We start from the raw sequence: 23,128 nt of genomic DNA, 5'->3' as shown, positions 1-23,128 counted from the left end.
TTCCCCTTACCAGACACAGAGAGATGCAGATAAACATGCACACCGGATTGTCTGGCAAAGGCTTTTTTACTGAATATGTACAGACTACAACAAGAGCATGAACACACTGGAGTCCAAGATTCAATTCTATTTTGCATTCTTTAGAACATTTTCATTACAAAAAAAAAAAAAACAGTAAAACCTTGACTAGCTCTTGTGAGATCATGTACAAAATGCCATCGTCCTAGCCTGCCATCTTTCTATCACTGATTGATGACAGCCATCATCTGTGAAACTGAGGGGGGAAAGAATAAGTGGACAGGTGTATTTAATGTGTGTTGTTGTCACAACCGGAAGCGGAAGGAGACAGACCCGTATGCAGGATAGCTTCAAATGAAAGGGGTTTAATAAATGATAAAGACAACGACATAAAGACGATAACAAAAGCAATACAAATGAAGACACTTAACAAAGACTAGACATGACGAGGAGTAAACGTAACTAATGATTCCGCGCTGCACTCGGCAACGCGGCCCACTTAAATATAAAAAGACACGATGACACAATAAGGATCAGGTGTGAAGACAGGGAGGGGCAGACGAAGGCGGGGCAGACACGTGATGAGGAAGATAAACAAAAAGGCACGTGGCCAAAAGTCCGGGTTGAGTCCTGACAGTTGTGTATTTTACATTATTATACTGGAAAAATATAGTGGAAGCTGCTTAAGTATCAGCTCTATTCGCTTTTAGCCTGTTTATTTATTTATTTATTTATTTATTTGATTCATTACCCATCAACAAAGGTCAGGAAAGCTGGGACGATAAATAGAGCTAATGAGTTATTAGCTGTAACTAAACTCATTAGAAATTAAATTACCTAAAATACATATGCTCTGTGTTCCCTCGGTTGCAGAAGAACGTATTACAAGATAAAACAAAATTCATTTTGTCTATCTGAATGCTGTAGGCACTGCATTTCTGACAGGCATTTAAATCATCCATCCATCTATCTGTGATTCTTGAAGTAGACTCATAAAATTATCTGCATGAATATCAGAATTTCTCAGTATTTGGTTTGTTTTCCTTTTGCTTTTATGACAGCGTGCATTCCAGATAGCATGGACTCCACACGTTTATGTAAAACTTAATGATCCACAATATTCCATCTGAACATTTGCTTCAGTGAAAGTGATAAGCCTCAAAGAAATCGGACCTCTTGTATTAATTGTGGCTGTCAGGAATCCCCTGCGCGCTGAGCACTGCAGCCTGCAGTGCTGTGGCTCTTACGTCTGTGTTTTCATCTGTTTGCTTTGTTCACGTTACCACCTGTGTTTTGTTATGTCTTGTCTCCACCCCATACCGTCACTGATTGTTGCCCTCGTGTCAGGATTAATGACTTGTTTTCAGTTTACTTCCTGATTTATGTATGAATGTAAACCCTCGTGTATCACGTATCCGGCGCTCAGTAGACTCTCGGTTCTCTTGCACTATAATGTTTTACTGAGCCATGATTTCGTGTATGTTTACGTTATTTGTCGACTCTGCCTTGCCACGCTTAATAAACTACCTTATCTGCACTTGCGTGTTCATCAACCTGTCTCTGACGGTGGTAACATTTTGTAAACATTTCTTTTAAAATTCTAAAACTATAGCGAATCAGCCTGTTACTAGTTTTAAAGAAAAAAGAAAAAGATATTCAGTGTGAAGCCATTATATGTTCCGAGGAAAGCTATAACAGAATGGTGACAAATGAGGAACATTGAATCAGTGGTTCTATACAACAAATAGGTTCTTGTGATTTATCTTAATTACCGATAAAGCTATTCAGTTATACAAAAGCTGCTATAGAAGCCGGGGCTGTCTTCTCCAATTTTCCCTTATAAAAATGTTCTATCAGAGCCCTTCAGACATATCTAATCCCCTCAGACTTTTACTCAAAGGCTCAAAAACACATCTGTTTGTGAAGACCTTGATGTTTTATGAACCATACATAAAAAGCTATAAAAGCTTTCATCAGTGTGAACATTCACAAAAATGTGAAATATACAGACGAAGTCTTTCAGTTCTAGAAAACATGCTCCAAGCTTTAATTACGCAACCAGATTTAATCTGGACACTTCCACTCAGGCCTCTATTGTGGATCTCCTTCTCAAATGAGCCAGAATCTTGGGAAGCTAAGTGCTAATCCATGCATGTGTTCTTGACCTTATGGACTTCTGGCCACAGATAGCAAAAAGCCATCGCTGAACTACAAGCATTCTGCTCTCTAAGAACTGTTCCTCAGCCGCCTGATATGTCAGCAATTATTTGCTTTATGTGCAATCGCTGACAATAAACTCAGCAGCCCACAGGAGAAGAGAATTCTTTTAAAGCTTTGCATAGAACCTTTAGAGCAAATAACACCAACTAAAATATTTGTGTAAAAATAAATAAATAAATAAATAAATAAATAAATAAATAAATAAATAAATAAATAAATACAAAACGTAACAAAGAAATCTAAAAGTGCAAGTTTATCATAGATGGCTTTAACACTTTCAGTAAAACCCCTTAGTGCACCACCTGCAAAAAAAAAAAACCAACAAAACACTGTTATCTCTGAGACGGTTCAACTCCAGTGAAAATGCACCGATGTAGAAATAACGCACAGTGCCACAATTTACAGAAGGTTGACAATAAATATGAAATGCCTTTCCCTCACAGGTACAGTGTGTTCTTGTAATAAACGACTGAAGGCTGTCCTCTGAGGAAGACATCAGCTGAAAACTAAAAGTCATTTGGGAGGAACTGCAAATATCTCAGCAGATGAGGAAGGCCATTTTCATATCCGGAAATACATGAGGAACGAATCCCAAGAGAGAGCTTCTAAAACACTCTAATCTACACTTCTTTTCTGTGCTTCTTGTACTGTCAGAACAAGCAAAGATTTTCAAAATCTGATAGCTTACTAGCCTCAAAATTTGCACAGAAATATGTTTGCTATTTAAGATTTTTTTTTATTAAGTGTTAAATATGTAAAATATTATGTTGTAAATACAATTAGAAACAAGCTGAACATGCCTAATCTAACCTAATCTAACCTAATCTAGCCTAAATCTAATCTAATCTAATCTAATCTAACCTAATCCACCAATTAAATTTGACCTAGAACCATAATTTTTGTAACATGCTTAATCGATTATTATCTCTGTGTGCCAAACAGTAGACAGGATATGCTTATGTAAATGTTTTCTGAAAGTTCACCATGCACACACTAATATGGCTGCATATTCAGGATTTTATTCAAACTCAAATGCTAATTTGAAAATGCTAATTTGCACACGTTTTTGCAGTTGCATTTCCTGTGTGTGTGGGCATGCATAATTGAGGATATAATCAAACTTAATTGCAAAATATATATTTAACTGGCATTTTTATGACCAAGAACATCCAGTGGCTGGTGAAATTAAAATGCAAATGCAAACTCTGTATGTCATTTCATTTTCAGTGTCTAAATCAGTGATTTTGGCATTCGGAAGAAGAAATGCAGATCCTAATTTTTGTGTATGGATTTCGTTATCATTATGCTCAGAAAAGTTTCTACAGTTGTGAATTTGGTTTCATTTGCATTTTCAGGGTCAAAGATTTGTAGACTTCTGACTATCACACACATTTATGGATCTTGCCCAAAACTGCTGTCACAAAGTTGGAAGCTCACAATTGCATAAAATGTATTTCTATGCTGTAATATTACACTTTCCCTTCACTAGAACTAAGAAGCCCAAACCTGTTCCAGCATGACAATGTCCTTGTGCACAAAGCAAGCTTCATAAAGACATGGTTTGCCAAGGAGTAGAAGAAATTAAGTGGCCTTTACAGAGCCCTGACCTCAACCACACTGAATACCTTTGGGATAAACTTGAATGCTGACTGAACCCCAACCCTCCTCACTCACATCAGTGCCTGCCCTTTACTAATACTCTTCTGGCTCAATGCACAAATTCCCACAGCCATGAGCCAACATCGTGTGGAAAGCCTTCCCAGAAGTGTGGAGGTTATTATGACAGCAAACTGACAATAAATCTGGAATAGGATGTTCAAAATCACATGGTGTTATGGTCAGGCACACACCGAGTTTATCTGTCAATCAAATGCTATAAACAGGGCTTTTAGTGTTTTAGAAGAAATCTTGATCTAGATTGAACCTCTTACCAAGTGTTCTATTTTGCATCACCTGCTGTGAAATGCCTTGTCTTCTAGAATCTACAATGACAGAAAACTGTGAATTTGTGTCTAATTCAAAGAAAGAAAGAAAGAAATCTCACTTCCCTCAATTTAACTGTAATGCTTTAAACAGTATGAACAGTATGGTGCTATAACACAAGATAACTTTCAGAAAACGGGAGTGTCTTCGTGGATAAAATTCAAACCCAAACGTGGGGATAGCTTAAAGCACATGACTTATTAAATAAAAAACACAAAACAAACAAAACCGGGAAGCACTGGGGGAAAAGAAAACCGAAACACAGACAAGACACAGACCATGAAGACAATGCTATGAAAAAGCAAAGATGAGGATTTGAATAGATAGGAAAAACAATTAGACACGTAAGGAACAGGTGTGCTGGGGGGGTATGGAACAGACAAGGGTGGGGCAGATACGTGAACACAAAACGTAAACAAAAAAAAACACATGGTAAAAAGTCCAGGCTAGATCCTGACAATAACACTATAATGACCAGGTAAATATTATATTAGTAAAAGTATTTATTGCACTGTTAGGATTTTTAGTTAACATTTTTAAAAATTTAATGTAATGTAAATGCTATTTAAAATGTTCATTCAACTATGTGTCTATGAGTATAGCAGTAGCAGCCCTAAATAAAAGCCCTGGGTCAAAAAATGACAGATCATTGTCATGTGAGTCACAGCGCTGTGGCAGTCAATGTTTGGTAATAATAGTATGAAAACAAAGCTAGGTTAGTGAACAAACAGAACAGAATTAAAGCTGCCACATAAGATTGGCTTTTACAGATTATTGGAAATTTACATATCACAATTGACACATACTTTGTGAACTGGAAGTAATTAATATTCCCCAGTATATGTCACTGCCTGTGCCATGTTTATTACAGAAAGAATGCTCTGTTCTGGGAACTAGATGGTGGAATGAACTTCCCCTAAAGATCTACCTGTCATGACTCAGCCCGGACTTTGGCCACGTGCAGTTGTTTGTTTATGTTCCTCGTCACATGTCTGCCTTGCCTTCGTCTGCTCCTCCCTGTCTACACACCTGTTTCCTATGGTGATCACCAAATACTGTGCTGTGTTGCCTTGTGCATCGTGGAATCTACAGTTGTCCTGTCCTGTCTTTAGTCCGTGTCATGTTTAGTGTTTCTTTTGTTATTAAACCCTGTTTTGTTTTGCTATCCTGCGTTTGGGTCCGCTTCCTTAACCCGCGTCATGACACTACCTCTTCCTGAAATACTCGCACTTGTTTTATTAAAATACAAATTGTGATGTCTGTGCACTCTTCTTGCTGTGTTTCCTTCCAACAGAGTTTAAGACTGATGGTTTTCTTAGTCAGTTACCCAGTGAAGCAGTATTGATGTATTGATGTCAATGATAGTGGCTTTAAAGCAGTTTTTTAAAATTTTATAAAAATAAGTTATGTTTGAAGATAGAGCTGTGCAATGCTCAGGATAACACCTTGTCCTGATTCCTGGTTTCACAAAAGTGCATGATAAAACCAGAGGATGAGCAAAAACACAAAATTAGGAAACAAAAATTATCCGTTTATTTATCATCCAGGTCACATCCTTCATACTGACGTCAGTTACTATTGCCTCCTATGGTCTCAGAAAGCAGTGCTGCTGTTTAGCCCCCTTCAAAATCCTGCTTTATGATGAGAGGGGAGCAAGGGCAACCCAAATTTCCACTCTCCATATGGACTAATTACAGTCTCCGGGGAACTCCAAGGCCTTTGGCCCGTCAAGGCCGACCTTCATCATATCAGCCTATGCATGTGAACTTAGAGCACTCTAATTAATGTGAGACCAAATTAAGATGCTGACCCGAGCACACGCTGCAGCCCATAGAAATCTTTAGTAAGCTTGCCATGGATTTATTTCTCTCAAATTAGTGGCTCATTTCATCCCTAGGGCTTATTACAGCTGCATCAATCCTGTTTGTTTGCCATTCAAAGTTCATATATAAATGTAACGATTATGTGGTATAACAGACGGTGGAATAGGGCAACAATATACACGGTGTCCTTTAAACTGAGGGCATTTCAAAGTTACAACTATTAAACCATAAAAGGCTATAAAACAGAAGTTCATGCACAAACCAAATCATAAAATAAACATAAACAGCTTTAAACCTTTTTACTGGAACTTGAATTGAAATTCTGCCAATCAACAAGAGCAGAATGAGGCTACACATCAGCTGTATGTGTACTGTCATGAGATTGACAGTTTCATGACAAAAGCATCACTCGTGTCAAAATTTATTTCTAAATCTGCCCGTTCTGATAAGAAAGGATAAAAAATCCTTTTAACAAGATTAAATATTGCCAGAATGTTTTCTCACATTACAGAAAGATGTAAAGATTTGATGGAAGCCAGAAAAAGACATGAAGTATTGATTCAGAGTCCTGTCACTTTTTTTTCACATACTGCTAGCTCTTTGCATGGAAGAAATGTAGACCTCGACCAAACGTATTACTTTTGAATTAAAGATGTTAAAAATCACTTTTGCTATTTCATATTTAATTAACATTTTGGACATATTTTTAATATCAGCTGCAGCTTTCTGACATACTTTTTCTTTGCTTATTTAAAGGAGTAGACTCTTTTTTCAATTAGGTTAAAAGAGATTACGATTTAACTGGGTTGCACAATTTTTGTGTCTGACTCACTGGATAAACAGGGTTAAACAAATATAGCCAAGTAATACCCACCAGACTTCTGCTAAAGGCACAGACTGTAATGTGGTTAGACTGCAGCTCCAATACCCAAATCATGTTTCATTTTCTTCCTTAGCTTGTGTAAATAAATTCTAAGTAGATTTTTGTTGTTGTGTTTTTGCTTTCAATCTCTCAATTCCTGCCTTCCAGCTGGTCACATATAGCTGTCCACATGGCTCAGGAATGAGACGTTACCTCAAATACTTTCCACTGAAAGAAGTTTTTCTTTCTTAAAGACACCTGAGCAATCAGAAAGTTCAAATTCTCGATGCATGGATTGTCTGGCAGCTCATTTACAAGTTTGATAAAAGCACCTGACACATAAATGCAAGTTAATTGTTAATATAAATGTAAAAGGAACAGGACATGGAACAGCTCCGTTGCTCACTGTTGCATTTCGTCTCTAGATAATTGTCTGTGTTTTCTGTCTGAAATTTTTTAGGCATTGTTATTTTATTTAAACAAGTTTTTCTTTTCGTTCTCCTTATTGTGACAGTAATAATATGTTTTGCACTTTTACTTCACAATTGCACACTTCAAGCTTTAATACCATAAAATAAACAGCGAAACTAGGCATAACGAAGGCCTGTATTCAGAGTTGATGCCTTAACATTAATATTCACACAGAATATTATCCATATTCAGGGTTACTACATGTAGATATGTTTAGTTTGACTTTAAATGATCTGGGTGTAGTTCACACTTCTGAGGCTACCAGGTGTTTCTGGAATAGTACTAGTTATAATTAATAAATTATTTAACATCATGGCTTAACAGACACAATTAATTTTATTCACTATTCAGCAGATTATAAAACAGCACTTGATCCAGCACCTTCTACACTTTCAGACAAAATGGAACTCAATTTTTACCTTCAATTTGCAGTATATCGTCTTAGAAATGTATATATAGTGTACCTATAGTGTACCTAAAAAACGGTGCATCAGTGGATCATACTTTAAAGTTTTAAAGGCTGAATAAATGCACATTTCTAAGTAAAAGATACAGAAGTAAAAGAGAAAAAGAAGAAAAGATGTACCTTTGAAGGTACAGTCTCTGCAAGATGGTGAAAAGTTACACACTAACATCCTTTTAGTCTGAGAGTGTATTTTTATACCATTCATTTAGTTCCTGAAACTGTAAAGCTTTGGCATGGGTGAAAATCTCTGTATTTGCTGTCAAGACTGATCAACCAACCGGACAGGCCATAATACTACAGTACAGTATGTGCTGACTGTCAAGGACAAGTAATCAAAGGCTTTTATCAAACATTTCATTCACTATTCTGAGTTGCTAAATGAATAAATGAATAAAATAATATCAGTGAATTTATTTATTTATTGGTTAATTCAGTGTTTGCTCCTCTAGTGAAAATATCCTCATGTTTAAATGGATAACATGACCAAGTGCAACATGGATAACATGACCAAGTGCTCATCAGCTCACAGCTACAGCTCACTTCATTTAACTGTAGTTTCGAGGGAACTTGACACAGCGTCTCATTCCCTTCTCAGGGAACCGGGTTACATACGTAACCTGGTGTAGTTTCTCACTATGTTCAGAGAAAATATTTCGAATTTGAGATGATCACTGTCTCTTTCTGCATGCTTTAAAGTAATCATTAATAAATTACCAGTGTTATGTTTCTGTGTTTAATATTGGCATTTGAATGCCATTGTTTTGTTATTTGAGTGTATTTACAGCACACAGTGCATTTCAAGTAATGCGTTTCGGTAATAACTCCTCACTATGCCTATGTAACTCAACTGAACCTAAATGCATCCTAAATGGCATCTCATTATACAAATATGAATGTAATAAATATGGTAATGAAATGCATTTAGGTGAATGTTCACTTTTGCCTTAAATAGGAAAAAGCACAGTAAATGATTTGTTCTCCATTCATGGATATTCATATTTGAATCAGAAACCGTTCTTATCAATGTTGCCTCGGCCCCAGAGCGAATTATTTGTTTGTTTGTTTGAATGGTTGATAATGAAAAGTTAATCAAGTGAGATAATTGAATGCTGTTGAGAGGCAGAGAGAGGGAGGGAAAGTACATGCGCAACATTGTTTTTCATTATTATGCAAGGGTGGCATTATCTATGAACAATTCCATCTCCCCCAAATACTAAGGGCAAATTATTTCACTAGGCAAATGTCTAACTGATTGATATCAGTGTATTAAACACAATGATCTTATTTGATTGCTTTTAAATCAACATTTTAAATTTACAGAATTTAGCAGAAGCCCTTATCCAGACCGACTTACATTTTTTTAACTCATTTTTATACAACTGAGGGTTAAGGGCCTTGCTCAGGGGCCCAGCAGTCGCAGCTTGGTGGACTCACACCCTTCCGATTGATAGCCCAACACCTTAACCACTAGGCTACCACATCCCTTTAAATCACATTAAACAGGTGAATAAAATGTGCATATACATTTGTACATTTAAATCACATGCATTTTTTTTTATAAGAAAATAAATGTTAGCAAAAATATATCTCCTAGGTCTAATACATGGCAATAAGTCAACAACTGTCATGTTTGTTTACATTTGCCTATAAAAAGATAAAGTCAAGATAAAGTCATGGCTAGAAGGTTAGTTTGTTTTACTTGCCAATAAATGTCTCATGGTGCAGTTTATCATCCAGTAATCAATATCAACAAAAGCATCTGTATATGTCAATATAGTGATCACTTCTGGCCATTTAGATACTGTGCATAGACAAGTTTCAAACAGAGGTGTGGAATAATGCAGAGTGTAATGGTGGAGCGTGTAATGTGAGGGTGTGGAACAATGTGTCATCAGGCAATAGGGTGACCATATTAAAGACAGGAATGGTGTATTTATGAGCTTGAACATAGCTCTAGATTGCCTTCCAGTTTAAGGGTCTGTACAATAGCAATAAGTCCATCTCAGTCCAACAAACCTTGGCTCAGAGGAGCTCTAGAGTTCTAGGATAATGCTATTGTGGATATTATCTCAGCCACCCAATAAGAGAACCTAATCCAATCCGATCCAGTACAAACAATTAGCATGAAATCAAAACTAATTTAGACTGAATGTGAACAACCTGTTAGCCACACGGTTAATGCAGGTTGGAAGGAATACAAGCAGGAGAGAAATGCAGGAAATGCTGGAAAAAGAAACACAGTCCTACCCTATGTGAAACAAGCCCAGATACAGATCTGTTTTTCAATGCGTATTTAATTCCCACTAATTCTTTATTTTCTACAAGAGTAAACTGTTCGAAATGTCTAATTTGCTTGATTAATATTTAAGCAGTTCTGTTATCCCAGTAGCTGCTCTACCAAAGAAGGAGTCTGCATTCTGAATTATGGCTCAAATAACAAAATATTATTATTCAAAAGCAAAAAAACAAGGATGCATGGCGACATCACAAAATAATGATTAGCTAAAGTTAAAGCAGTTGCAAAGTTAGTATAATCAGTTGAAATCAGTGTAGTTTGGACTATAAAGCTACACTGACACTATTGGCAGAAGTACCACAAATCTCATTTCCCCCTCATATATGACATAGATCTTTTGATACAATGATGTGTACAGAAAAACATCACATTGAATCTGATCATATCAATCCCAACGTGGGCCAGTTTATGTTTAGGTGAAAGGGTTGTGCAATATGGAAAAAACATCATATCACAATAATCAAGGCCCATAATATGTGTGAGATGATATCATAATGTACTTCATTGTGTATATAATTGTTAGCATAATGTATATATATATATATATGTATATATTTTGCCGAGGTATTGCTGACAAACTGCCCTCAAGTGCCACTAAATATATATATAGTTTCGTAAAAGACATTAAAGTATTTGACAAAGAAAAGGCAGAAAAAGTAAAGAAGCTTTTAATATTTAATCATTTACTTGTGATAATGATCAAAGTTCTACAAAAATACAACCTGATAATTTAAACAATAATCAGAAGTCCACCAGTTATAATATTGACCTGGTTGAGGTAATACATGATACCGAAATCCAATACAGATCTGACACGTGACCTCAGTCTGAACAGCTAGATCACATGCAACTTTATTTAGCACCAACTCAAATTATAGTATCACATTTCACACTGCAAAAATCTTAAGAACTGTTTATTTACTTCTACCAGACTTCTTTCTCTTGTTGGCTTTACAGATTTGCAAGGTACAAGGTGGATTAAACAAATATTTTAAGTCAACTGCCGCAAGGAAACAACTTTATTCAGTAAAGTTATGACAGAAAAAAGTAAAACAAAATATTAAAGATTTAAGAACATCGAATTGAAATGAAATCAAAAGTCTGATTATTTTCTCGTGGCTATAAATCACTTTTGTGACTTTACTAGAATTACAGGTAATCCTGACATAAAGTAGCTTTTGTAAAATTGTGCTTGCTTTCGAGACGAGCAATGTGGTTCCTTTAAACCAAATACAAATACTGTATTGATATCTACTTGCAGAAAAAAAACACTACATCATTTTATTTTGGTAAAATCAAACACATCAATCCCGCAGCAGCCTCAGCTAGTATTACTCACTGCCGCTCAGTAAATAACAGACATCCAGCTGCTTCGGTGATTCACATCACTGCTGATTTGAATGCAGTCTTACCATGTGATGGCAGCTTTAGTCTAGACTTAATGGGAGTATGTATTCTGGGAGTGTAACGAGGTAAATAATGCACTACAGTATGACGAATTCATGTAAGTTTTTGCTAATGCTAAAAGTAAAATGCTGTTCATAAGAACATTTCCAGTGAATGGATATCATTGAAGGACAACTGACTTGACTGTTGTTTCTCACACCCAGCATGGTTTACATGGTTAAAGTGTTTCTTTGCAAGCCCTGATACATAGTTTCTCTCCGGTCCTCTCCACCTGTTCAGCTTTAGGAGGTAAAGCAAAGCACATTGAATGTGAAAGGTGGCATAATACCTAAGACTTTATCATTCTTCTTTATGAAGCCTTCTGTTCTGTTCCGTTTTGCTCATGACCAAAATATAACAGAGTGAATTTCAGTAAAGGTGAAACAGAATATTTTCCATATGGGCACAGTTTTGTGGGAAATCCTCTGGGAATGCGTTTGCATATTCATTATGAGAGGCGGAGAGAAAGTTGCAACAAAGACACAACAGCTGTGCTCCAACTTGGTGACCCCAATTCTTCCCCTCTCCCCGATTGTGTGTTCCGCAGGTGTGCATCCGTGTGTGTGTGTGTTTAGGAACACATGCCGTATGTTCCTGCCCAAACCACTCAGAGTTACTCATTCGATTTTCACACTTCATTAAATCCACCCTGACACTTACGTCTGCACATGTTAAAGGCACCAAACAGCTTCTAGCCACTAGCAAGCCTACTGAGACCGTCTGCCTCCACACTTTGTAATAACATTTCCAACAGATTTAACATACTACATAGCAATCACATATTTTCACTTCTGTTTCCCAAGAGCCACAAGCTGAATAACAGGCTGCAAGCTCCCATTGTGTTTAGTCCAAAAAAAAAAAAACATACATTAATATTAAGATATATTTCAATGATACATAATACATGATATTTTTGTTGCTTTATTTGTGTTTGTATATCTTGCTGTGACCAACCCCCCCCAAAAAAATCCCTAATACAATGTAAATGTATATGTGTATAGCTTTGATGACACACAGGCAGCAAAACCGTGTCGTTATCTGATGAAATTAATCACAACATTGATATTATGTCATCTTCTACCACAGACTGGTTGATTTCTCGAAACTGGTCTGAATGTATTGATTCATTTTCTATAACGTCTTCCCTTCCTACTCATTCTGACACACTATCATTTTTATATTCTTTAACAATGAAAAAGTACAAATGTTTTGTCATGGTGAAGCTTTTTGTATGTACTTTTAGTCAACATTTATGGCAAGGAGAGACTACAACTTCGACAGAGAGAGAATGAAAAGAAATGATGCAGGGATGACTCTTTAGAGATGCTATAAATACAGTAAGTATCTAAGTTCTCTTGTGGATGTTCCACAACATTAAATCGAACTCTAAACGGTTAGAAGCTTAATGTGTTGCTCATTAAGAGATTAAAAGTTTGAATCATTGAAACAACTTTAAACAAGCAGCAGTTATTTTGTCTTAATATCACCCAAAGGGAAGAAAAAAGACACTGATTGAGAAATGTTTATATCTGTCATAGTCATAAGTGACACAACAGGGAATAACTTGTCTTGCATAAGTTTCACATCACTATATGTAACTACAATCGATTACACCTTTCAGTTAATAAACTGAAATTGTTTTAACCCAGTTTTCTGTGTTATAAAATGAGTAGGCCACTTCAGAAAGTGTCGCTAGGGGAAGATAATAGCCTGTGATGTGATGATTGTATCATACCACTCTAGTATTGATTGTTTTCCAATAACAATATCAAGTGTTTTAATCCTTGCATGCACAGACCAATGGTCCAGTGCATGAGGTTCAAATGGTAACTCCTGATAACGGTCCTGCAAACAGAGGTGTGTTTGAATACTCAAGGTATTCAGTCTATAGCAGGCTAAACACTAGAGGAAGAAAAGAGCAGAGGGAGGATTTATCACGCCTGCCTCCATTGCTTAATTAGCTGTATCTAAAAACAAACAAATGGAGGAGGAGAACAATGAATGTAATGTAGCTTAATGTCTCCTAAGACCTTAGGATAACTTTCTGTGATATATCACTGCAGCCCCTAGACACCACTCACAACATAAAAAGTCCCAAGCTTCATCTTTTTTCTACTCCTCTCTGTCCACTGCATCAGTTGCTCTGTGTGCTGGGAGGTTATTGCAGAGTTTTGCAGGAAGAGACATTTCAAGGCAAGTCTGCCTTCAGGGCAGGTAAAAATGCAATGAGCTCATGAGACAAGAGACAAAACTCTCCAAAATATGACACAATGGTTAGGTGATTTTCTTTTCAATCTTTTCTATTGGGAATCTCACTGAATTAAGGATTTTTCAAGGAGAATGCTGTTTTAAGTGAGAAAGCAACAGCTTTTGAGCTCAGAATAAACAAGAATTTGTTGCTCCAAGCACAAAAGGAACTCTGTCAAATTCAACCTGACACAGTAATCTTCTCTGTTTCATATGGGTGAGTGGCTTTTCTTCAGGCAGGCATTAGATCAAAGGGCAGGATCAGCAGGTTGGAGCTGAGCTCGTGTGGGTGCTGTGTACTTTTGGTTCACTAAAGGTCATGGCTTTGGGCAGCTAATGGGCATCCACCCATTGCAGCCTGCCGTGTGTGCATTATTATATCACAGAGGCCAGGTGGCTGAACTTGCTTGTTATTGTGCTTTAGACGATTGTGAGCATCAGTAGGCTGTGTCCAACATCGCACCTGGTGCTCGGGACATGCTTTACCATTCACCTGTTTTTAACAGATAGTGGAAGTTTGACAAGTTGTGAACCATGCACAATTTTGCAGCCTACTGTCAAGGATAAACAGTTTAAATCGCAAATGATCCATTAGCTAACCTAGTGTGCAAGTAAAAGCTTCAGACAACTTGCCAAGTCTCAAGTCACGTTTTGGTTGCCCAGTAATTGCCCAAGTAGAAGCTAGAGTAATGCAGTGATGTACAGCAAGCTACGATATATACGTGAAATCCATATATATATGATATATATGTTTTGATTTGCTTCTTAGATTGTTAAACCTACATTTCAGTCAGGCAACAATAAACACTTTATTAAGGATAAACACTACTGATGATATGTCCATGATATGTCCAGAAGGTGACTGTTCATTAATGTGGCAAAAAAAGAGAGAATAAAATCTGGCTTTAATAATTAAAAAACATAACTTGCTTCTCTGATGTATGTGAAAGTATTGTTACTGTACTGTCACAGTAACAGCTGAGATGGTCAGATGTCTGCATGATTCAAATGAATATGGATGCTGTGTCTTACCTCTGCAGTGAACTCCTTCATCAAAGCCATCCGCACAGTCTTTGGCCCCGTTACAGAGCTTGTTGAAGTGTATGCACTTTCTTGTTCCAGGACATTGTATGTGATTGAGATGACATCTGACTATTACTTCTGTGGTACCTAAAGAAGAGATGATGAAAGCAGTTAACAGCTTGTTATGCATCATATACCACGTGCTCCCATGACATAAGATTTTAGATATACACCTAAACATACAGTACATACAAATTTACTCCACAGCAGCAGTGTTATTCTAATATTCAACTACAATAATTTACAAACAATAATTCTTATATATAAACTATTATTAATGTCTATGCACACAAAATTTAGTGTTGGTATTACTAATGGCACTAATTTTATTTAAATAAATTATTGAAATATAGAAGTCCTTTCTGTTTTTGAGGAGTAAGGGCGTTTATTTATTTTTTTCTGCTTCATCATCTACTGAACTGTCTTTTCTCTTTATTGCCATACTTCATCTTCATTTTGCATGACATTTAATTCACCACGTATTGTAGAATAGCTCATTTTACTTCGCTGAAAGGCAAACTCTAACTCTGGAAAAACTACTCAAGAACAACACATTTAGTCTACAGCCATTTTCAATTCAATTCAATTCTAATTTATTTCTGTAGCACTTTTAACGATAGGACATTGCCTCATTGTCTCAGTGTACACAAAGACTAATATAATACAAAAATTTAAGATTACTATTAGACTTACACGAAAAAGTCTAAGGTGACTGAGGTGACAGTGGCAAGGAAAAACTACCTTAGATGGAAAAGGAGAAACATTAACAGGAACCAGACACAAAAAAAGAAATTCAGAAAGCGCAATTATAAATATCGTTGTCCTCAATCATGTAGTTGCCATCTCTTCTCGAATGTCCGAAAACGTCATGACGTGGACAACTGGAACTTTAGCTTTTCTAAAACTGGGGAATGTTTGCGAAGGTATGTCTACTGAAGTTAGTTAAATGAAATGACAAATGGCTGAAATCACTTTGACACACAAAGGAAATGCATGTAACATATGACTATACCTTCATAAATATAAACCACATTATGCACATTGTGTGTGTGTGTGTGCACATTTCTTATTACTGGTATTACTGTTACAGTGAATCTGGGTGAAAACAAAGGCAACACCAAAGAAAAAGATTTTTGCTACAGGATAGCTATCGCATTTCTATAACCGTGGACTGTGAACTAAACCTAACCCTAACCGTAACCCCAACACTAACCCAAGTCCTGCACTACAGCACCGCACAAAACGTTTCCGTATTGCTGAATGCAGCTTCAGTTAATTTTGACACAAATTCAGTCTTTTAATGCAAATCTGCATATTATATTTTAGTACAGCAATTAGGTGGTAAGAAAGCACCAAAGTGAGGGTTTTGCTTTTCATCTGGGCACTTTGGCACTTCTAAAAAATAACGTCATGTGTGTACTGCATTTCTTTCTTTTTTTTTCTGAAATGTCTAGATTTCAGTGTGACATGTAATCCTTTCAAATAAAACATTACACAGTGACAGGCATTAAATAATTGTGACTACAATACTCTCGATTTGATATCTCAGTTTATCGATCAGTTCTTACAGACTGCATAATGGCCTAGCCAGGCATTGCATTCTAATGCTTTTTTTTCATATAGAGTCTGAATAGATCACTGCAGTGTTTAAATTCATTACAAAAATGAAAAAGTGGCAAACAATGATAACTTTGATAACTATGATAACTAACCCAATGGTAACTAAAATAGAACCCTGTTGAGCAGAACTGCATCGAAAGTGCTCAATGCATCAAAACTAACCTGAGGTGGATGGTTTACAAAAACAAAGAAACACATCGAGTTTCATTCCTTCAGCAAAAAAGCATAGATCTGAGGCTACAGTGGCACTGGATCATTGTGGCTGGTGGTCCAGGAGCCCTTGTGAAGACTGATGGCAACATCAATTCTGCTAATTACCAGAATATTTCAGGGGTCTCATTGATCAAAGAACTACATCTAACTTCATGTGTAGTACTAGCAAGAATAAGGACTTATCTGATATATAGTAATACCTGATATCACCATATATGGAAACATACTGTACCATCTCATTTTTCACACCAAATGTCTAAGAAGATGATTAAGAAGATGAAAAATATGTAGAGCTACTGTTACCAGAGTGTTTTGTCTAGAAACTACATTTAAATATTTGTTAGGAATACATGTGTGTTCTGTTATCTCAACTGTACCGTATTTTCCGCACTATAAGGCGCAGCGAAAAGCCTTATATTTTCTCAAAAATTGACCGTGCGCCTAATAATCCGGTGCGCCTTATCTGTGCACCGAGTTCCAAAAATCTGTAAAAATGTTGTTGTACGACTTTGGTAAGCGCTCCGCTTGATTAACTGTGGGACCGTTTCCTGCTGACACAGGGACGTTATACATACACTACGTATGCTGGCAGTGATAAATAAATCAGAGGACATTACGTAATACGTACGCTTACCTTCGCCACGCCTCCGGTAGGTATAACTACCGGTATGTTGCAAAACAACATTTGTTTCTTCCTAACCATTATGCGCTCCACACTCCAGTCCAGTAGGTGGCGGTAAATGCACCTTAAGTTGGTTTGCCATCCACCAATAAAAATCAGATGCTTACGAGGCACAATTCAAACTACATGCTATCAGTTACACGGTTGTAAATGGGAATAGAGCAGCTGCAAAAGTATTCAACATCAATGTATCTAGGGTTCGGAAGTGGAGGAAGCAAGAAAATGTACTGTGCCAAGTTAAGAAAACAGTAGATAAGGACTTTGATGGATTTGTGGGAGAAGATCGATTAAAAAATAATGTGTGTGTATTGTTAAATAGTAGAATAAAGTTCAACTAAACTCACTGTTTTGCTTCTGTTACCTTTTTGTGTGAACCGTATGTTTTAGCATGCGCCTTATAATACGGTGCGCCTTATGTATGGGTCAAGTACAGAAATAGACCCTGTAATTAAGTCTGCAAGACTGCGCCTTATAGTGCGGAAAATACCGTATTTTTAATTTTTTGATTTTCCCTGGAAGGAAAATGAAAATCTCCTACTCGAGCACTAGATCAATTCCATTCTATCCAGACAAATGTGTGTATGCACATCTAAGAAGAAAGATGTGTATACATGGTTAATAAACATTATCCTAGGTTACGTCTGCCTGGAGGTTCAGCCTTGGCCATAGACAGAAGTTTTAAGAAGATGATAAGCCAAACATACTTTTAATTCAACACAAAATGATTAACAAAAATCAAAAACACTGTTTTAGAATGATCATATCTGGATTTGAACTCTAGTCAAAACCTTTGGGCCAGCACGATGAATACTAAAACCTGTTTCATTGTCTAACATGCTAACTCGTTTTTGTTCTCTGCCTTTCTTATTCACTATGCTACGTAGCACTTATCCTATCGTTCTGTCTTAACTGTAACTGACATCTGACATCATGTTGTGTTTAATTGTATAAGATAAAAATATTTCCTTTGGACAAAACTATTTTTTCTCAGGGTACAAATGGCTCTTGAACTTTGAGTTATATTTCAAATTCAGCAAAACAAAATGACTGCATACATAAACATAATATTACACAGACACATTGTTCAAAACCACTTTGGTTTAATCTTTGTATCTCTTTCCGCCCTCCATTCGGTGATAATCATATCCCTGGGCCTTAAACAAAAGAGGCATTTTACATTTTAACACACTCAGCACTGAATTACCATCAATTATTATGGTACTTTTCAAAGCCCTAGTTTCCCCATCATTGTGTTGCTCTTCATACCATCAGATGCACAGATGCTGCTGAGGAATGCTGATAGTCAGAGTGAGAGACAGACAGAGTGGTAAAGAGAGAAAGAGGGAGGGGGAGAAAACACAGCCTCAGTGATCTCCTTATTGACACTTCTGCACCCAGCAGCTGTTTAAAGATTCATGAGGCACGTAGGTGACCCTCATCTGCTGAGCAGCCACTAGAGCACATAAAACATGTCTAAGCGAAACATTAGCTTCCATTTTGCATGCTGTGAATGTGTCACATTGCACCTTAACTACACCAGTATCAATTACCAGAACTGCAACACAGCCACTTAGCATGAGATTTATTGCCCACGTGACAAGGACTCTTACAAATCTCCAGAGTCCCCACTACATCACCACTCTGATCCCTGGCCAACAAAGATATCCTAAGTGGATACTGAACGGTTCAGCGGTGTTCATTTATTCTTCGTTTATCCATAGATACACTATATATCCCTATTAAAAAGTGTGTTTTGCATACATTTGTATTCCTATTTTCAAAGAAACATAAACTTTTTTTTGTCTCTTTTTCCCCTTACAAATAGTTTTTCATAAGCCCAAGGATATGCTTTATTATTAAATGTCAAACACTAGCTGTCTGATTATCAAGCAGAAACACGATAGCACGTGGATCAACCTTAGAGTCTGCTGTTTTTGAGGAAAGTGCGATTTTCCGTGCGTTTGGATGATCTTTCTTTTAAGCCTATTCAACTTAAGTACAGAACAATGGTACATGCTTTAACAGTGTGAAGAATTTCAAGGTCCAAAATGTGATGATTAAAAGCCCTGCTAATTTTCAATTACTAATTGTATACACTGGCAACCATCTGTATAATTATGCATTCATGTGGAAATTTCCATTTACTGATGAATAAACACAGCACCAGAACTCACACATAAAGTACAGCACATAGTTAACACTGAGAAGTGAAGATCTGCGACAAACTGTGATTATCTTAATAAAACTGTATTGTTGATTACGGAATCATTTCCACTCACAAACTGATTGGGAACTAATCTAATCAGATGAGGGGTGAGATGAATATTCAGCAGCCTGATATGCACCAAGCACAATAACAGATGGTGTGCTGGATGATAGGAAATCAGTTCTCATTGCCTTACACTAAATTACCAGTCATGACACAGCTTTTACTGAATCATACTACATGGAGGACTACTGTATGTGATAGTGATGTGGTGAAGATCTTTAGAAATCTCAGTAAGAATCCAATTGAGCAGGATATTAAACGCTAAGTAATTATAATGGAAGAAAAGCATATTAGTATCATGAGTTGTAGTATATTTTATGATCAGTTTCTCATTTTTTGGTCAGAGCTACTGTAGCTCATCATTACGACCAAAATGATTTTAGTAGTAGGAATTAGTACAGTAAGTTGGTGTCTCACAGTTCTTGAAAACGAGCTACTGTGTTATATCCAGACATGCTAACCCGAATATGAAGCAATTCTTGTTATTGTGATATTATCAAGGACCCATATCACAATGTACTATACAGTATTTATATAAATATATGAAAATATATCCTACACAGGGTCTGTATCCCATGGAACTTGGTGTACATGCCAGTGGACACCCTGCACAACTCCACATAATCACACAACCATTCACACACTATGTACTTTTACTTTTACTTTGGACACTATGGAATTTTAGACATGCCAGTCAGCCTGCCACTTTGGGCTGGGGAGGAAACTGAAGTGCCCAGAGGAAACCCCTGTTGTATGTGGCAGTGGTGGTTCAAGTGGTTATGGCTCTGGTTTGTTGATTGGAAGATCATAATTCAAGCTTCCACTGTTGGGCCCTAGAGCTAGGGTTGCTGTATCATAGCTGACACTGTGCTCTGACCCCAACCTTTATAGTTGGGATATGTGAAAAAAGAATTTAACTGTGCTAAATAAGATGAATGTAAGTTACTCTGGATAAGGGTGTCTGCCAAATGCTGTAAATGGAAAAAGTTTAACTTTATGCAAATATTTAAAGTGGTCCAGTGAACACTAATGGGAATAAAGATCATAGAGTGAATGTAATCTGTGTCAAAGAGCACACACTCCTACTCCTTTGTATCGTATTATACTGTATGATGAATACATACACTACTGAATTTTATATACAAACGCTCTCCTTCTAGAGTATTTAATTCTAGCAGCAAGAAAACTGATTTGGATAAAGCACCCTCTGATAAACCTTATTACTATGGCAACGACTACGAAGAACGCCTACTGGCGACTTTATAGTACAGCAACTGGAGACTTGCAGCGATAACAACAGTAGCTTGCTGTATGTTATTGCATTATATTTTGAACACACTGTAAGTTAGTATGCAAAATGCGTATTCACACACCAAATACTAATGGGTAAAATATCTGGCACAAGAAAACTATTTCAGATTTAAGGAGGCACAAAGGAACAAACAGGTCGACATAATAACATCTGTTTCTAAACCCTAAATTCCAGATTTCTTTCCAAAATGTCCAAATGAGGACATTGTTTCTTTTGTATTCATTCCAGTAAAAAGGTTTCCTCTTAGTATGTCAGTTGTCATGCCTCATTGCAACACAGCTGTCAGAAACAAATGCAAATACAAGCCTCAATTAGAGTGCTGAATAAACAGTGGCTATTGCAGAAGGGTCTCAAGAAATCAAATGTTTTGCCACGAACACTAAGCATACAGATGAGCATTCTTACTCTGCACAAAGCAGACCTTCGATAAACAAAAAAGGTTTTGTCCTTTTTAAACCTACAAGAATGGGTCCAGTGTCATTTTCAGACAAGTCTGCTGCTAAACTAAATCTGCAGTCTCTGTCCTTTCCTGCACATATTACTTTTAATTAAAAAGTCATGGTGATATTTACCCTCTTTCTCAATGTGATTGAGGAGAAATCAGCTGGGTCTAGCTAATCCATCTATTTAATGTGTGATGAAAGCCTTCTGGCTGAAATCTTAGCTGCTTTGTTAATTATGATTATCATTTTAATCAGGACCATGCTGGGAAAAGACAATAAATAAATAAATAAATAAATAAATAAATAAATAAATAAATAAATAAATAAACAAACAGAATCCACTAGTTAGGAGCTCGGTAATCTACACTTGAGTGGGTTCTTTTATTGTGCCTTGATGTCACATGCACACAGTTTTATGCAAAAGTTTGTATAACCCTCACGTGATCGGTTGAAATAGGAAGATATTGCACATTTGTTTTACAAATACACATTCATCTTCAATAACATGTTCATTATCCTGTTACATCCAGGGCTTACTAGGAATACTGGTTGTAAAGTAGAAATACATCATAGATGGGAAACTGGTCCATCACAGAACACCATACACACATTCACACACTTATACACACCTATGGCAATTTACCAAAGCTATACATTCACACACAATACAGTTACTAGAATGTGTTTGGGACCCAGTGAGCACAGTTTTAAAGATTTACATTCAGCCTTATCATCATTATTATATACTATTATTATAAATAGCAACAAAACGATATACTCTAATTTTAAGATTGAAAAATATACAAATGTAACATGAGTGCAGATTTTTCTTAATCGACTTGTTTTTACAATTTTGTTTTGGATTTTTTTCCTTATTTGTTCCATGGGATGGTCGTGTAGCAAGTCTTTCTGTGATTTCCACTAGCTTTTAACTGAACTACTTACAGAAAACTGCTGGAGAATTTAAGCTTATTAGTTAAACCTTTGAAAGAAAAAGTTTAAAATGAGCATATGCTGACTGCTTTAGAACATTACACATCTTAATTAGGCATATTTAATTCACTTAACCAGAACATGTCAACAGGAATGCAACACTTGAGCTTGCTAATAAAGATAAGATTCCTTTGTCTCCCAGGAAACAAGAGAGACACCAACTTTTGCACTATATTAAGCACTTTGCATTACATTAAGTAATTTACACAATCTTTGAAAATTACATTGAGTAATTTAACCAATGTTTGAAGATGAATTTTAATGGGAAAATAGTTGTTGTAAAAACAAGGAACAGGGCTTTTGTCTTTTAGATTATATCATAAATTTTCAAAAAATATATATATTGTAACATTTTCCAAAATATTGTGTAGATTATACATTGTATGTAAGGAAAAATATATGACCGGTTATGCTGTTATTCAAAAATAATACAGTGTGTTTTTCTGCTTAAACTTTGCATTGTTTTATATAATAATTAATTACTTGTCACACACTTTATAGTTCCATTCTATGTTGTGAAACATCTAAGAAAGTTCACACTTACCAGCTCTTTCCCCTCTCTCTCTCTCTCTCTCTCTCTCTCTCTCTCTCTCTCTCTCTCTCTCTCTCTCTCTCTCTCTCTCTCTCGCTCTTGCTCTCTCGCTCTCTCTCTCTTTTTAAATCAGAAGATAAATATTGCAG

The 23,128-nt window shown here is 36.4% G+C and overlaps 1 protein-coding gene across 9 annotated transcripts in view; it reads right to left on the bottom strand.

Moving 5' to 3' along the window:
• Positions 1 to 23,128, bottom strand: part of lrp1bb (low density lipoprotein receptor-related protein 1Bb) — a 260,096-nt gene that overhangs the window by 156,428 nt on the left and 80,540 nt on the right. For all 9 annotated transcript variants that reach the window (XR_007140906.1, XR_007140905.1, XR_007140904.1 and 6 more), the window contains exon 2: positions 14,865 to 15,002. Coding sequence is in view for 6 of the 9 variants with exons in the window: in XM_047815198.1 (XP_047671154.1) it covers positions 14,865 to 15,002 (138 nt within the window). In the remaining 3 variants the exon portion in view is untranslated. The remainder of the gene's footprint in view (positions 1 to 14,864; positions 15,003 to 23,128) is intronic.

Source organism: Tachysurus fulvidraco, chromosome 6 (assembly GCF_022655615.1).
Source record: "Tachysurus fulvidraco isolate hzauxx_2018 chromosome 6, HZAU_PFXX_2.0, whole genome shotgun sequence".
NCBI lineage: Eukaryota > Metazoa > Chordata > Actinopteri > Siluriformes > Bagridae > Tachysurus > Tachysurus fulvidraco.
Note: the sequence above shows the minus strand (reverse complement) of the source record. Positions and strands in the feature narration are given on the sequence as shown.